General features: G+C 40.9%; 1 protein-coding gene across 2 annotated transcripts; it reads left to right on the forward strand.

Annotated features, from left to right (window-relative positions):
• The first annotated feature begins 7,425 nt into the window (after window positions 1-7,425).
• LOC131243120 (actin-97) lies at window positions 7,426-15,170 on the forward strand. 2 transcript variants are annotated; one of them, XM_058242232.1, is made up of 5 exons: window positions 7,426-7,581; window positions 10,827-10,899; window positions 11,131-11,524; window positions 13,704-14,317; window positions 14,796-15,170. In XM_058242232.1, exons 2-5 carry the CDS (start codon window positions 10,840-10,842, stop codon window positions 14,859-14,861), a joined length of 1,134 nt encoding a protein of 377 aa, XP_058098215.1. In that variant the 5' UTR covers window positions 7,426-7,581; window positions 10,827-10,839; the 3' UTR covers window positions 14,862-15,170. The 2 variants fall into 2 exon arrangements, with proteins under 2 accessions (XP_058098215.1, XP_058098216.1); XM_058242233.1 differs by having other exon boundaries at window positions 7,431-7,581; window positions 10,830-10,899.
• The last annotated feature ends 1,397 nt before the right edge of the window (window positions 15,171-16,567 follow it).

The following is a 16,567-nucleotide window of genomic DNA, read 5'->3' on the forward strand; positions in this document are numbered from 1 at the left end:
TTATGAATAGATTGGATGATAAATAAATATTACAGTGGGCCCTACCCTGGTCCACGTGACCTTATGAACAGTTGGATTGCAAATAAACATTATGTTGGGCCCTAGGTTGGGTGGAAAATAAACATTATGTTGGGCCCTAGGTTGGGTGGAAAATAAACATTATGGTGGGTCCTACTTAGAACCCACTTTTGTATGTATTGTGTCCACACCTTTCAACAGTGTGGACCTCCACCATGGAGTATGTGATTTATCTATGCCTTCCATCCCTATGGGACCTACCATGATGCATGAGTTTCATCCCAACCATCCAACCATTTTGGAGATTATTTTAAGGCCATTATTGAGGCCCATCTTAATGTGTTTGTGCCCGCCCACTTTGATATATATGAGATCATGGTTTGAGGTCCATTTGACGTATTGGAGGCCCATGGGTCGAGGCCCAATGGGATATACATAAGACCCATTATAATGTGTTTCCGTGGTTCTTGTGATGATCTCGATGGCGGGCCGTGCCTTGAAAGCAATGTTGGTTTGACGTCCACATTGTAGGATGATGTTGGTTAAATGTCCGCATTATCACTCGCCCTAAGGCCCTTTGATAAGCCCATACCTGTAACGTGTAGGTCGTCTAGGCCCATCACCACATAACATGCTTAATATAGAGCCATGATTCATGATCATATGCATCATATGTATGCCTGATGTGAGGATTGACTAATCATTGTACATGCCTTCGTGTAGATTGTTTATGGACTCCTTGATAGGCGGAGTTGCCCTACATGAGCGCACGGTACGTGCAGGATTGTTACATGTCTGATAGTATGATTCATGCACTTGCATTTGTGTGATTGTGATTATTGTATGCCTTAGCGACATCAGGGTCATAGCCTCCACAGACACATCGTGGGTGGCTGGATTGGATACCGAAAATATTGTTACTAAGCATCGGGGCGCCATAAATGTCCCTATGTGAAAATTCCTAAACCCGATGGTACCAGAGGATGATTCCAACGTCGAGACCGAGTGGATATATGAGCGCACGAGGGCCGAATACCAGGAGGCCGCGTCTCCCACTGTGTCGTGGTCGGTTGGAAAGGGGTGTGACCTTACTCGCCCGAGGGTAGGGAGCAATACTAGGCTGAGTTTGACCAGCTCGTGAATGGGTCCGCTATCGACATGCCGGATAGGTATTGGCAGACTATTGGCCAGGCGGATAGTGAGGTTTCTTACACTCACTTGGACTGTGCGGCTAGGAGAGCGGCAGTGCCACTTGGAGTGTACTAAACCCCGGTAATTATCCAGAATGAGAACTATACTAATATATGATGAGGATTGGCATGCTTGAGTTGCATCTCGCATCACATGGCCGTGTTATGGCTGATAGCATTCATATCTTGCACCGCATAGCCTTGGTACGGCTGATTGCATTCATGTACTTATCACCATGATTCTACATTACTTTGACCTTGCATTCTGAGCACGCTCATATTGCGCACACAGTTACACCACCCTCGAAGCTTTCTATAAGATTATGCATGATTGATGCGTGCAGGTGACTCCAGGATGCAATCGTAACATAATAGCAGCAGGAGTGTGCAGTCGAGCTTTTGGAGTTTTCGTTATTTGCATTATCTTGTATTTCCTTTCAGATGCATTGTACTTAAAAGTTTTTGATCATAGTGGATTTGTGATGGTGTTCTTGTGGTTATTGCTCGTGGGTTATGCTTATGGTTATGCTCATTACAATTAAACTGATGATTTGAAATCCTCCTTATAGCATCCCAGGATTGGAACCTGGTGTATGGGTGCCGGGAGCCGAGAATGGGGTTCTACGGAGGCTGTCGGCACCAGATTCGACGATCGAAAATTTTGTGAGCCCGGTTTCCGAGTTTGGGGCGTGACACCATGCATAACCTTTAAGACTTGAGATGTTGAGTCTCCCTTGAGATGTTGATCTAGTCTTTACGTAATCTTCATGAGTTGCTGAAGAACATCTTCATGAGTGCTTGTGATCCATCCGAGACTTTGAAATTTGAGAACACTGAGTGTGCTTTAAATATAAGTACTTACAATGTTTAATGGGGTGTACCAGTGAAACCGACTCTCCGAGGGTCGATTAGTCCTGGGATACTTCTTTAGTCGTCCTCCTTTCTCCTTTTGGAGCTCATGCCGAGTGTCTTCTTACGTTCATTCATTTTCCTATCTCTTGCAGAGTTGCTCTCACCTTGAGTAGTTATGCGCGTGATGAATAACTCTTCATCGTTAGAGTATTTTTTATCCTGGTTGAGGAGATCAGTAATAGTTGTCGGGGGATTCTTCACAATTGAGAAAAGGAACTTTCCTCACTTAAGGCCAGCCATCATGGTCGGATCAAAATAACCATCTACTTGGACAACTTTAACGTTAAACCGGATAATGTAATCTTTCAGTAGCTTATCCTCCTTTTGTGTTATCGTAAGGAGGTGGGTTTGAGATTTCCTATGTCTTTTTCCCCTAATGAATTAGGTGACAAAAGCCCTATTGAGTTGGGTGAACGAACTGATGGATTTCAGCTTCAAGTATCAGAACTACTTTCAAGTAGCTCTAATCAGCGTTAGGGAGAACACCCTGCATATTATAGGTCCGGAAGCACCGTGGAATTCCATCCATGCTCCGAAGGATTTCAGGTGTTTAGTTGGATCCCCTGAGACTAAATAGGGAGATATTTGAGGCATCTAGAATCTAGACTGTAGCTGGGCTGACATGATGTTATCCGTAAACAGTAGTTCAATTTGTTCAAGAAGGGCATCGACGGAGGCTGGAGCCTTTGCACAGCAGGCTAGTTGTATGTCACCAAGCTTATCCCGGATTTCTTTAATTTCTAACCCCAGGGGACCTCATATTCAGCTATGATTTATGGGGCATTTCCCCAAACTTACCTTGTTTTATTTAGCGTATGGCGCAGATCAGACTTGGCGAGCTCAGTGGTTTCCGAGGTCCGTGTCTGGGCAAGCATAATCCCCCTTATCGAGCCTTCACGATGCACAACTCAAGGTGCAAAGGTGTTGGGCGAGATTGTTTAGTCGCTACTTCCAACTCTTCTTGTTGATCAACGGGTGGCACATGTTGCCTTTCTAGCAACCTCATGATACGTCGACGTTGTTGGTCAAGGCTCATACTTGATTCTCATGGGAGATGAGCCAACTTCCCTAGTTCCGGGTTCTTTGCACTATTACTTGCGATGGTATTTGGGACTGGGGAGGCTGACTGCAAAGCCTTAACGTCCTCAGGCTGCTTCCTATGAGCAGAATAGCTGTAGCCGGTGCCTTTCTGTTCATTTTAGCCATTGAAGGGGAAAAAGAAAGAGTCACGATTCGTGCTAGAGTTGATGGGAACTTTATGGTTTGATGTCATTCCCATAGATAACACCAATTTGTTATCGTTAGAATCTGGATGGACACTCGCAAAAGCAGGCCTGTCGAATATACCTGCACATACAATATGTAGAGGACAGTGGGGGTACCTATTACGGCTGGAGACCCTCTGATGCTAAGTCAGGTAGGTTGACTAAAAGTGGAAGCAAAGCTAGGGTTTTTGTTATTTACCCTTGATTCATAGCGGGAGTATTTATAGGGTTCATAGGATCGTGTTGGGATCGTATATCTTTTGGAATTTCATAGGGATATGTTGGAATCTTATCTCAAATATGGATCTTCCCCTGAATCTATCGTCGAGCTCACATCAATCAGTGTGATCTTCGTCTATGTCGGATCTGATCGCTTGATTTGGGGTAGGATATTCTCTGAGATCCTTGCTCTGCCCTGATGGCAGTCGACTTACTCAATTCGAGAATGACTCGTTGCACCTGAGCCCTGTCTTCAAGGAGCTCAACTCGAGGTCGATCTCTCCATCGGAAGGATCATTGACAGTGTCTTTCGAGCTCTTCGAGCTTTTATGCATTGTCGTTTTAGGTAGTTGTTTTGGGGAACTCAATCCGGTGCACTTTCCATTCCGCAGACCAGTTCGGTTTTTCTCACAACATCTATGATCACCAATGCACCTCAATTTATCTGTTTTCTTCCAGACTTGACGCTTGAAATCTTCGGCTCTTCAATATCTTCCAATGAGAACTCAACCGAGCCAAGACACCCTATCACATGTTATTAACAAAATGAGGTACTAACAGTGCTATCTCTTAATTCTCATATAATAATTTCTTTTCTAAAAAATTTTAAATATCAGAAAATGATAAATTTACCCTTTGGTAGAAACTTCTTCCAAATTATATAAATACATTATAGAAAAAAAAAATACTAAAATACCTACATAAATGAAGAAATTACAGAAATGCTACTAAGTATTAGCATGATTTTTTTAATATTTGATTTACAAAGAGGCCGACAGTTTTGATTAGCCTAAATTGGTGGGCATGGATGTAACTTGTAAGACTATGAACTGCCAAATTGTGAGTCATTGAAAACGAGCATGTAGTCATACATCTAATTAATTCAATGAATCTCTTATTAAAGAGTAATGACCCAATAGCTAGTGTATGTCAGCCTTCTTATGCACATAATTGCATTTAGATTTATTGGCATCCACATCACCTATCTCTATTGTCCATTGGTTCCGATCCGTTCTTTATAAGCTATTTCTAAAAAAAAAATGTATCCTTTGGATGATCCAAACCATCTAGCCATCGTAAGCAAAAACATTCGGTCAAAATTGTCCGATCACAAATGTTTAGGACCATCCGATTGATTGTTTCTATTTTTGCACACGTAAGGAAGTAGAATGGACTGGACCTAATGGATGGTCCAGATTTGTGATGTTACCACTAATAAGTCCAAATGCAGCCATGTGCAGTAGAAGGTTTCCATACACTTAGAAATTAGATCATTCTTCCTATTAAATAAAACATACACTATGGGAAAACATGATTCAAAAATATGGAACTGGGATGGAAATGGAGTAGGGTCTTTACGATGAATTGGATTATTCCAAGTTGGCATGCGACTATCAAGTCCACCGAGTTGGACCATGACTCATGGTCCACCCCAGTGAGTAATTTCCAACCTTTTAAGTTCATGCGACATCCATACCTTCCAATAGCTTGGACCCACCATGAGGATCACCTTGTACGAAAAGAAGCTCCATATTCTCAAAAGGTGGGTCACACGATAGAGAACAATATCTAGCCAGTGATATAAGTAGAAAATATTAGTGTGTCCATTCAATGGGTGGATGCGGCTGATTTTTATATAGGAATATTATCCTCATGATGAGTCCAATCCATTAGACGGATTGGATTTCTGTATGCTTATTAGTCCAGTCAATCATATCTGGATGAAGGATGGTGGAAGACCTTAACCTACCCTCATTAGTGAATATTCTCATTGATCCAGGCCGTCCAGGAGAATGGCCCATAAGATACGCTACTGCCCTGCTCATCCATCCAGGCCGTCGACTACAATGATCACCTATTGGACACACTACTTCCCGAAACCAACATTGATTATTGAATGAAGGTAAGGAAAATACATAGAATACTCTACTGCAAACCATGAAGGAGAGGCCCATTCTAGCCAATCCAATCCAATCATCCCGAAAGGCCTATCATTCCCACAGTCCTGGTATCCCCTACTGGATGATCTAACCGTCCAGTTGGACTCATTCATCAAATGTGCATCTGTCCACATGGATGCCATGATGTATTCAGAAAGATGAACGGTCAAAGATCACCTGAATATCTGCCCCATTTAAGTGGTCGTTCTGATTCTATTAGATTGATGACCAATTCCCTTTCTTACAACATGGGAACCGAACGACTCGATCCAGCCCACAAAAAGAAAGTGTGGCCCATTGCCATATAATGCATTTTCCAAAATAATAATAATTTTGGTGGACATTAAAATTAAATTTCCAAAAAAAGGGTTAAATAACCCCTCTATTTCGCAGATCCGAGGAATTGTCGCTAATCATGCAAGCCGAGGAATTCCCGAGTAGGAGACCGCTTCTATGGTCAGAAAACCAAACCCCCTTTAATAGAGAGGGGGACTTGACCGGTTCCACTGGTCAAAGGCAGATTTAAGCGGCGATCTAAAGCTACTTCGTTTCGCACGTGCTGCCTCTCGTTCTCGTACGTGCCTTGAAGAGGTCCACATGATCTCCAGGCTGTTGCGAACAGACCTCTGCGTTGGCAGTTGCCTTTTCCTTCCCCGCTAATAATTACACCCAACCAGGAATAACGAAGGGGAGTTATTTGATACTCTGCCTGCATCGAAATTTGATACACAGGCATTCAGAAATTGCATACATGGCATAGACTAACTCATAACAAACCAGCAAATTTTTAGGAGTTGCTATATCTCTCCCAAAATTAGATTGGCCTAACAATCCTAACCTTTGATTAGTGGACAATTATCTGTTGAAATAGGACTGTTGGATATTTATTTTTAACCGTCCAATAAATGTCCATGAATCGGATAGTCAACTCGTCAAATAAGTGTAGTCTTTGGTTAACAATAAATTTAAACTTGGAAAATTAATTTGGACAGTTTAATTTAAATCATCTACATTCATGAATGCAATTTTTAAATGGCTGCGTATCATCTGTCACACTCTTCCTGAGTATCGAAGTTTTTCCCAAAAAGAAAAAGCCAGAAAAAGAGCGAAGCTGTAATTTAAGAGACGAATTTACCCCTGTGAACTTGTCCAGATGGCGAACCTGTCTCTGGAGGACCCGAGGATATTCTCAGTCTACTCAGTTCTTCATATTGTACATGTGGGGCCCATGTTCCAGCAATCTATACCGTTGGCCTGCCAGACCCATCATCAGATGCTGCTGATGCAACGAAATTTTCTTAATCGTTCTTTCTTGTGGCTCTTAACATACGGTTAATAAGGAAAATGTAGCAGCGGTGCAGATTCAACCGAAAAGAGGTTGATGATTGGTGGCCAAGGTATTCCAATCGCGGATACTTTTGTAACATGGACCATCCAAGGTGGCTTCAAGCAGATTAATGGTATATAATCTAGATAAGTAAATGATGGGCCCCACGTGAACAAAATGAAATATTATCCAGCGACAAAGCATCTACCTATTAGAAGCTGTCTTGATTTTTCGTTTAAATGACATCTGATCCGTAGAATTAGTAGATAGGCCACTCGTGCGAAAACAACGGGTGATTGAAGAAAAAGACTTGGTATACTGTGCCAGGTCATCTACAAGGTGGGCCCCACTTGATACATGCCCTGGATGGCCTCACACGTATAGAGGTACGTGTGGGACTCGCAAACGTCCATCACGTCCCTCGACGACACAACTGTCATTTCCGATTAAAGATGAGGGCAAAACGGCCCCACAGCGCTAAAAAAGAGTAAAGAATCGACTCGTTTGAGAAACAGCTGGTTCCACCAGAGACGCGCAATCCGAGCCGTGAATATGATGAGATCTACCAACGGTTGAGATTAGACCACTTCAACCCGAGGTTCTTTTATTAAGGAGAGTTTCATCACGGTCGGATTTTATTTGGGCGCGAGAGAGGGTTTTCAGAGATTCTCTCAAGGTCTCCAAACTTCAAATCTAGGGTTTCAAACAAGGTAATCTCCCTCTCTCTGTCTGGCTCCATCTCGATCGGATTCGATCGGAGATTTTTGCATCGATTACGTATGTATGATGTCTGCAGATCTGTTTCCCCCCCCCCCCTCAAAGTTTTAGGGTTTGCAGATCGTTCTTTGGTTTTCATTCGATCTCTTTCTCTCTCAATTTTCAGACGATTCTTTGATTTGAATTTGACCTGATCTTTCTGGACATTGCTGTTGTGATGGATTTGTCAAGAAAAATTCGGTTTTTTCATTGAATTACGGTTTGAGATGTAATTTTCTTGATATAAATCTCTTTTTCTTCATTGGCATTTTCTCTGTTATTGATTTTGAAATGCAAATCTGCATTTGAATTTGGCTTGTAGAAAATGGGTGAATGTGCTTAGATCATTTGGTAAAGGTTCATTGAAAGCCAGGGTATCTTTTGATGTGGACCAAACTGCCAGCGTGGGAGATGTTTGGCTGAACGGACTGTGATCAGTTCTGCATATCATTTGGGGTAGGATTGATGTTGGGAATCACAGTATGTGGGATTTCATTTTTCTGCCCTTTCTGCATGGCGGACCCATTTGTTGCATGTATAGAATCCAAGCCGTTCAGATCCTTTATCTGGCCTGAGGGTCAGGCCAAAAATCAGGAGGTCTTTCAACTCAAGTGCCCTCTGTGAAAATCAATGGCCGGCGTCCTTCCCAACTTGTTCCCTATGCTATGGCCAGCCTGAGTTTCTGATTGAGTTTATTTTTCCTTGGGGGTTTATTGAGTTGACGTATCTGATGGACAGTTTGGATGTCTGGGCTACTGGTACTACTGTGCCCTAAATTAAATCTAATGTGAAAAGGAGGCTAACAGGAAATGTTTTGGGCATTAATTTCATCAAAAATTGCTGCATCTACCCACACCACACCTATTCAGTACATCCAAATGCAACCTTATAGTCCCTTTTCCTTGAAAGAAGAAAAAGGGTGCACATGTGTGCATTATTCTAGGTTGAAGGTAATTCTAGATTTGTAATTGTGAGAATTTGTCTATACGAAATGGTTTATGTTTTTTCTTTTAAAAACCAAAGAAAGAAGAGAAAAAAGTAAATTTTTTTTTTTAAATTTTTGACATACTTCATTTTTATGCATAGCATTTTTTTTAATAGATCAGTTGTATGCTTTTGTTAAACTTGTTTGGGTAATGCATGCTAAATTGATCAAACTGGTTTCAATCTATCCAATTGTTTTTTCATTGAAGTCTGTACCTCGATATAGTGTTCCTAATGTGGAATCATATTAATTTAGTACTAAATTGCAATTTTAATGGATTAATTCTTCTTCTTCTTTCTCTCTTTTGTTTTGGAATTGGGTCTTTAAAACATTGATTTGGGGCAGATTTATGCCTGTGTTTCACTATTTGCATTTTAGTCAATATGTCACCACTACCTCCCTTCCCTGGCTTTTAAGGATTTTGTTTGTGGAGCATGGGGCTTGAATTATTCCATGCCAGCTTATCCCAGTGATAGGATCTAGATTTGATGGATTCTAGAGAGAAGTTAAATGATAATGCATTCATGTTATGCAATGTTTGATGGAATTTAATGCCTTTTACTTGTTTAGGTGACCCTTTATGCAGTTTCCATGGTTTGACTTTTATGATTAAAAAGTGTCTTTTGTTGCCTGAGAAATTTGGACTCTCATGGGGATTCCAGAAATGCTAAGGTTTGCCTAATTGTGGAGGGAGATTCCACAAATGTTTTCACTTTGGGCCTTAAAGAAGATGTCCTGGCTATGGAAATGTGCCCATTAGTAGATGGGAGACTGGTCCAATGGTTGAATCTCCTAGTACTCTTAAGGTGTCAAAAAATTGAAGATGTGCCTGTTTGGATGTGATTGTGATTCCTTTTTTGCCCCTTACGTAATCTTGTATATCTATCTTGTTTCTTTCCATAAAGTTGTTACTTAGGGCCTGTATGGATTCATTGAAATGGGAAATCTATCTTCTGTGGAAATTAAATTTCTGTTTTTTCCTTGTGGAGGGAGATTCCTCAAATGTTTTTACCTTGGACCTTAAGGAAGTTGCTCTATGGAAATGTGCCCATTAGTTGACGGGAGTCTGGTCCAATGGTTGATTCTCCTAGTACTCTTAGGGTGGCAAAAAATAGCAGATGTGCCTGTTTGGATGCGATTGCGATTCCTCTTTTGCCCCTTCTGTAATCTTGTATATCTTGTTTCTTTCCATAAGGTTCTTACTTGGGGCCCTTTTCAACTTCCATTTTAAAAGTTCAGAAATACAAGTTCCTCACTAGAGTGGAAAATCCATTTTCCTTCTTCTCCTTCACCATCTCAACCCTACTTTTCTTGCTTCCTATCTCACCCCTATTTCTCAATGCACTGTTCACACAATGCTCCCCTTATTTGACTCTCTCTCTCTCTCTCTCTCTCTCTCTCTCTCTCTCTCTCTCTCTCTCTCTCTCTCTCTCTCTCTCTCTCTCTGCCACACAATTACCAATGAATAAGAAAATCCTTTTCCATGTGGTGCCATAATTAGTTGATATTAATTCCTACCATGTGTATTTCCACAGGGGCCCATTGTTAAATTTTTTTAATTGTGTGGGCCCAATCTTTACATGATCCTAAGCATGTGGGGGCCGTGTTTGTGCACCCTAACCCCTTCTATTTTCACATGGTGTCCATTGTTAGATGATCTTAACCATGTGGTGCACATTGTTGGTTGATCCTAACCATGTGTCTCCATGCTAGGTGGGGTGCAATCTCAATTGTTCCTTGTACCTGCTTCCTTTCACTTCCTTTAATGAGTGTATCTTGTATCGACCTCTCTTCTTTATGTGTAGCCCACACGAAGGGTGAGACCGTGCGACAAAGGCCCTAATCCACTCCATACATTAGTTGCATCAGCTCATGTAAAGATGTGAACCAAAAAATTAGGTGGATCGGGCACTTGAGTGGGTCACATCAAGGGAAATAGTGAGGATGAGTTGCCCATTATTCTGTTCTCTCTTTCTTTCTCTATTTGTAGCATGCATCTGTGTATAGCCTCCACCTTTCTCCGCATTTTCTCCCTTCTGAATCTCTATCCCTTCTCTTTTTTGCCCCCTCACTCCACGTATGTTGCACATGACATACCTCTAGCAAGTCAATTAATTAGAAATCAAATCTGCAGATTAATGTAAGGCAAGAATGTATATATTTCCTCAACTTTTTCTAGGTTGCTCTAATATGACGTTTGTACATTTTTTGCAGCAGGCAATAGAAGATGGCGGACGGTGAGGATATTCAGCCTCTTGTGTGTGATAATGGGACCGGAATGGTCAAGGTACCAATGCAATATTCACCATCTCAGAATTTTCTTTGGTATTTAAACTCGTTTTCCTATTGGACATACAACCGCTTCCTCAGGAGAAAATGCACCTAAGGATGATGCCTATACATTTGTTGTTTTGGAATCTCTTCTGTCTCTAGGATTTTATACTGTACCTCTCTGATATCACTACAAGGTACCGGATGCCTATTTTGGCTCTGAAACTTCCAAACTGTTGCTTTTCAGGCTGGATTTGCTGGAGATGATGCTCCAAGGGCTGTGTTTCCTAGCATTGTAGGCCGCCCACGTCACACTGGTGTGATGGTTGGTATGGGTCAGAAGGACGCATATGTTGGGGATGAAGCTCAGTCCAAACGTGGTATTTTAACTCTAAAGTACCCAATTGAGCACGGTATTGTGAGCAACTGGGACGACATGGAGAAGATCTGGCATCATACCTTCTATAATGAGCTGCGAGTGGCCCCTGAAGAACATCCTGTTCTCCTCACTGAGGCACCTCTCAATCCTAAGGCTAACCGTGAGAAGATGACTCAAATAATGTTTGAAACCTTCAACACTCCTGCTATGTATGTTGCTATCCAGGCTGTTCTCTCGCTTTATGCGAGTGGTCGTACTACTGGTAAGCAAATCAAATAATTCTTTACTTTTAGCTCTGCATACCTTTTCTTCATTATTGGGAAGATTTTAGAAGTTTTTATACAATGTAAAGTGATGGTGTTCAATTGCACTCTTTTCTGGCCAATTACAAGTTGGAAGATACCTAACAATGGTTTGAGAAAAGAAGAAAGTATTGGTGAAACATGATATGGAAGTGTAAAAGCCCTAGTACTCAACTGATTGAGTGAAAGACGAATATATTACTGGGTTCCTTAACCTTCTTCTGGGTGCTCATTGTCCTGGGTTATCCATTAGAACAGCCACTTCCAAACCTCAGATTTGGATGGTTGGAACTGTGCAAAGAGTTGTTTGCATGATCCCATTAATTGGATGGTCAATGCTACCTAATTAACAATACAGGTTTCTTTTTCTCCAACCAATGGATATTGTAGGCAACTGTTTCATTGTTTTGGTATCAATGTGGGCTTTGGGCAGGGGCCCGCAACAATGAGCACCTACTACACTTGATGATTGTCCATGAAGGTTAACAAACCCTCTCATCGTATCCTAATTTGTAATGGATATTGTAGGCAACTGTTTCATTGTTTGGTATCAATGTGGGCTTTGGGCAGGGGCCCACAACAATGAGCACCTACTACACTTGATGATTGTCCGTGAAGGTTAACAAACCCTCTCATCGTATCCTAATTTGTAATGAAAATTGTTGTTGCTAAGGGCCCGTTTAGATTGTAAGTTGCTTAAGATAAGATACTTATAAGCCACAAGTAACTTCTCTTAGTTTCTACCTATTAAGAACACAAGTATGTTTGGTAAACAACTTACTTAAAGGCTTCTCTCTTCGGTCTCTCCTATGCCTCTCTTCAGCAACTTATGAAAAGCAGAAAAGCTATAAAAATAAAAATAAAAAATAAAAAATAAAAAAAATAACTGAAGTGATTTAGTACTTTTTAAGTAAAAAAGTTGCTTATAAACTAATCATAAACCAAACTTATCTGAATTAAGTTACTTATCTACTGCTGTAAGGAGAAAAAGTAATCATAAACCAAACTTACTTATCTGAATTAAGTTACTTATCTACTGCTGTAAGTAGAAAAAGTAACTTATTTGGTGGTATCCAAACAGGCCCTTAGGGACTGCTTTGCTAGACTCATGTTGACACATAAATAATGGGAAGCATTAGTTAGCTTTTCTGCTTCACTTGTTCCAGTACTCGTCTCATTTCTCTCTTCAGATGTTGATCTTTTTCAGTGCACTCTGTATTGTTGTAGTTACACCTAATGCCAGAATAGTAAATGTTGTCTTAGGATGTGTTTGGTTGCATCAAATATCATGAAATTTTACGAAATTGCATGAATAATCAGTCCAATTTGGTGCAAAATATCATGAAATTTTATGACATTTGATGCAATCAAATGTCCCCTTACAAAGTATGATAAATCTTTGATTATTTGGGTCATCCAGTATGATTTTCATTATGGTCTCAATCTATTGGGCATAATTCTGAGCGGGACTGTCAATAGGCCAGGTATGCTGTTCATTTGGTTTCAGGGTTTGAACTTATGTGGGTCAGCCTGACCGGTCATATTCAGAATTTCAAAGTTGCTTGGCACAGGCCTCACCCATTCACAGGCTTAATTCTGATGTGTGTAGCTGCTTATACATGGCGCAGGTCCTGTGGTGGGACGTAATCAAGATTTCAGTCTTTAGAATTGAAGTGGTATTTTAGAATGCTCAGGTGGAGAGTTTGTATAGCATGTTCAAGTTTTCATATTGTAAAAGTGGGGGTTGATGGCTCAGTGATCTGAAATATTGATATGAAGGGCCTCACCATGGATGGCTGATGCACAAATCTCCATAATTGAAATATCCTAGCCATGGAATATTTGGCAGTTGGCTTGAGTGTGAACCATTGCTTTATTTTCTTAAACCATCTATTTGTCAAGGTTTACTAATTTTCCTTCTGGGAGATTTTCCACTGGTGCCCAATTTGCTCCCTGCAACCATGTGCCGCACTTGCACAAATGGAAAGCCCAAATGGTGCTGTATGAACATTCAGTCTTGAGCACTGTATAAATGCCTCATTCAATAATAGCCAGTTAAGTGGGTCCTAACAGTGCATTGCAGTTGTTGAATCATTTGTTATTGATGATTGTTTTTGTGATGTTTTTATGTTTCTGTAGGTATTGTGCTGGATTCTGGGGATGGTGTCAGTCACACGGTCCCCATCTATGAAGGATATGCCCTCCCACATGCTATCCTGCGTATTGACCTGGCAGGTCGTGACCTGACGGATGCTCTTATGAAAATCCTGACTGAACGTGGCTACTCTTTCACCACCACGGCCGAGCGTGAAATTGTTAGGGACATGAAGGAGAAGCTGTCCTACATTGCCCTCGACTATGAGCAGGAGCTGGAGACATCCAAGACCAGCTCGTCTGTGGAGAAGAGCTATGAGCTTCCAGATGGGCAGGTCATCACCATTGGGGCTGAGCGCTTCCGTTGCCCGGAGGTGCTCTTCCAGCCATCGATGATCGGGATGGAGGCTGGCGGTATACATGAGACAACATACAATTCCATCATGAAGTGCGATGTAGATATAAGGAAGGATTTGTATGGGAACATTGTTCTCAGCGGTGGGTCAACCATGTTCCCTGGTATTGCTGATAGGATGAGCAAGGAGATCACAGCACTAGCACCAAGCAGCATGAAGATCAAGGTGGTGGCTCCTCCCGAGAGGAAGTATAGTGTGTGGATTGGAGGCTCCATCTTAGCTTCCCTCAGTACTTTCCAGCAGGTGTGTCTCTCACCACTTGTTTCCTTTAGGGGGAACTCTTGAATTTTCCTTGTGAATTTGGGGGTGCTGGTGGAATCAGTTTCTGCAAATTGATATTTGTTCTTGCCCGTTTCAACTGCCAAATTTGTTTTGGGGTTGAAAAGCAGAAAACTAGTGTGCACATAATGTGATTCTGTTTTCCACACTACCCCCAAATGCTTAAACTTGAATATATGGGTTTGGCTCATATAAATAATATAAACAAGAATATGGTAAGCATCTTTAACTTGAGATTGACAGAACTGACATTTTCTAAACTAATGGGGTTTGTGCAATTCTCTCACTTGTGACCATTTGTTTTCTGGTTTTTGCTTTGATTTATCAATAAGGCAGAAAATTTGCCTTTGAAATTCCCCCGTGGGGTAAAAATTAAGGTGAGAATTTTTTTTTTTTCCTTATTTTTAATGTCTAATGAGTGATATTGTTGTATGTCTTGTAGATGTGGATTGCAAAGGCAGAGTATGATGAATCTGGCCCATCAATCGTACACAGGAAATGCTTTTGATTGTCTGATTGTCTGAGAGCAGGAGGCAGGATGGAGAGAGAGAGAGAGAGAGAGAGAGAGAGAGAGAGAGAGAGGCGTATTTATTTTTATATTGTGAGGAAACGCTGCTGCTTGGCTTGCTTGCTTTTGTTTTTTCATCATTTTTCCCTTTTAGCATTTGGATGTCTGTGTTGGCCTTTCGAATTTCAAGCGCTGGAAATCAGTAGCCCATTTTTTCATTATTGATTTTCTGTTGAAAAAGATGTGAGAATTGTGTAATCTTTGGGGGATGAAACCTATTAAATATTTTGCCTTTGGTTTGGATTTTTATTTGGATTCTTTTAGTCTTCAGATGTGCAATGAAAATCAAATAAAGATCTTTTTCATTTAAGAAAAAATGCTGTGAGGTTTTTTTTTTCCCTGGATTCTCTTCACTGAGATCCTTATTTCACAAAAAATAAAAATAAAAAAAAATCTGCCTCCTTGCATGTGGGCTCACCTCGACAAGCCACCCAAAGAAATAGCTGATATGCTAGTTTCTGTTCCTCAACATCTATATCATTAACCGGGATGGTCAATTTCTGGCCGTGCATTTCTTTCTTGAAGTAGTGGTCTACTTGATGAGTGTACTAACCCTGTCCTCTTCTTCTTTTTTGTCGGGTTTTTTTTTTTTTAATAATAATAATAATCCAAGGCATCTAATCTAATGTCTTGTATGCTGCCACTTGATACATGGCTGCTGCCTGTTTGCTGGTACATGAAAAAATCAACCTGTGTGTGGTAGTTGAGATGGATAGGTTGGTACATTTCAATTTAAGTTTGTTAATAGAATTCGTCCAATGGAGCCAGCTAACGTGGGGGCTACATGGTAGGATAAGTAGGACCCCTATCCAGTAAGCCAAATGATGGATTGGCCAGGGAACCAAAATTGCCAGGAGTGGTTTAAGTGAGAACTTGCTGGGTGTGCTTGCCTTGCCTTGTAAGTGCATTGAAGTGTGGCAATCCATGGAACTCTCTTCGTGCTATAAGACAAAAGATAGGGAAACCATGATGAATCTCAATGATACCAACTCTAAAATTTTCTATGCTTCTATTAAGAGCAAGCAGGCCTCATCTAGAATTAGCTTATACGGTAAGTCAAGAGGAGATTGAGGTTATATTTATTGACCACTTCAAAGATACCCTTCACTCCACTCAAGGGGACTGGTCTCGTGTTGATTTAGGTCCCATTCACAATATCTCTAAGCTTTAGTGTGAGGAAGGTATTAGGCTAATCAAACCTGTTACTGTCCTTGAGATTGACGCAACCATTACATTTGCTAGCCCTGATAAGGCCTCCGGACCTAATGGTTTTAATGCTCATTTTTATAAAGTCCATTGACCAATGATTGGGAAAAAAGATGTCTCTGCTGCCGTGATCAATTTCTTTAACTCAACTAAAATGCTTAAGCAACTCAACAGTACCTTAATTGCTCTCATCCTTGAATCAAAATAATATTGACTCTTGGCAATATTAGGTTAATTTTTTTGACCAATGAGTTTTACAAAATCACATCTACAATCATGGTCAAAAAAATGACAACTATTATACCTTCTCTTATTAGCCAAACTCAATCTGCTTTCATTCTTGGGCGCAATCTTTTCAATAATGTTTTGCTTAGCCATGACCTTATTCGAGATGTTCACCTTGATGGAGGTCCGCCTAGAATGTGTGCAAAAATTTATGT

Source organism: Magnolia sinica, chromosome 4, assembly GCF_029962835.1.
Source record: "Magnolia sinica isolate HGM2019 chromosome 4, MsV1, whole genome shotgun sequence".
NCBI lineage: Eukaryota > Viridiplantae > Streptophyta > Magnoliopsida > Magnoliales > Magnoliaceae > Magnolia > Magnolia sinica.

Coding starts and splice junctions, on each gene's coding strand:
- LOC131243120 (XM_058242232.1), top strand. CDS start 10,840: ATGGCGGACGGTGAGGATATTCAGCCTCTTGTGTGTGATAATGGGACC. Junction 11,525..13,703: donor TGCGAGTGGTCGTACTACTG/GTAAGCAAATCA, acceptor ATGTTTCTGTAG/GTATTGTGCTGGATTCTGGG. Junction 14,318..14,795: donor CCCTCAGTACTTTCCAGCAG/GTGTGTCTCTCA, acceptor TATGTCTTGTAG/ATGTGGATTGCAAAGGCAGA.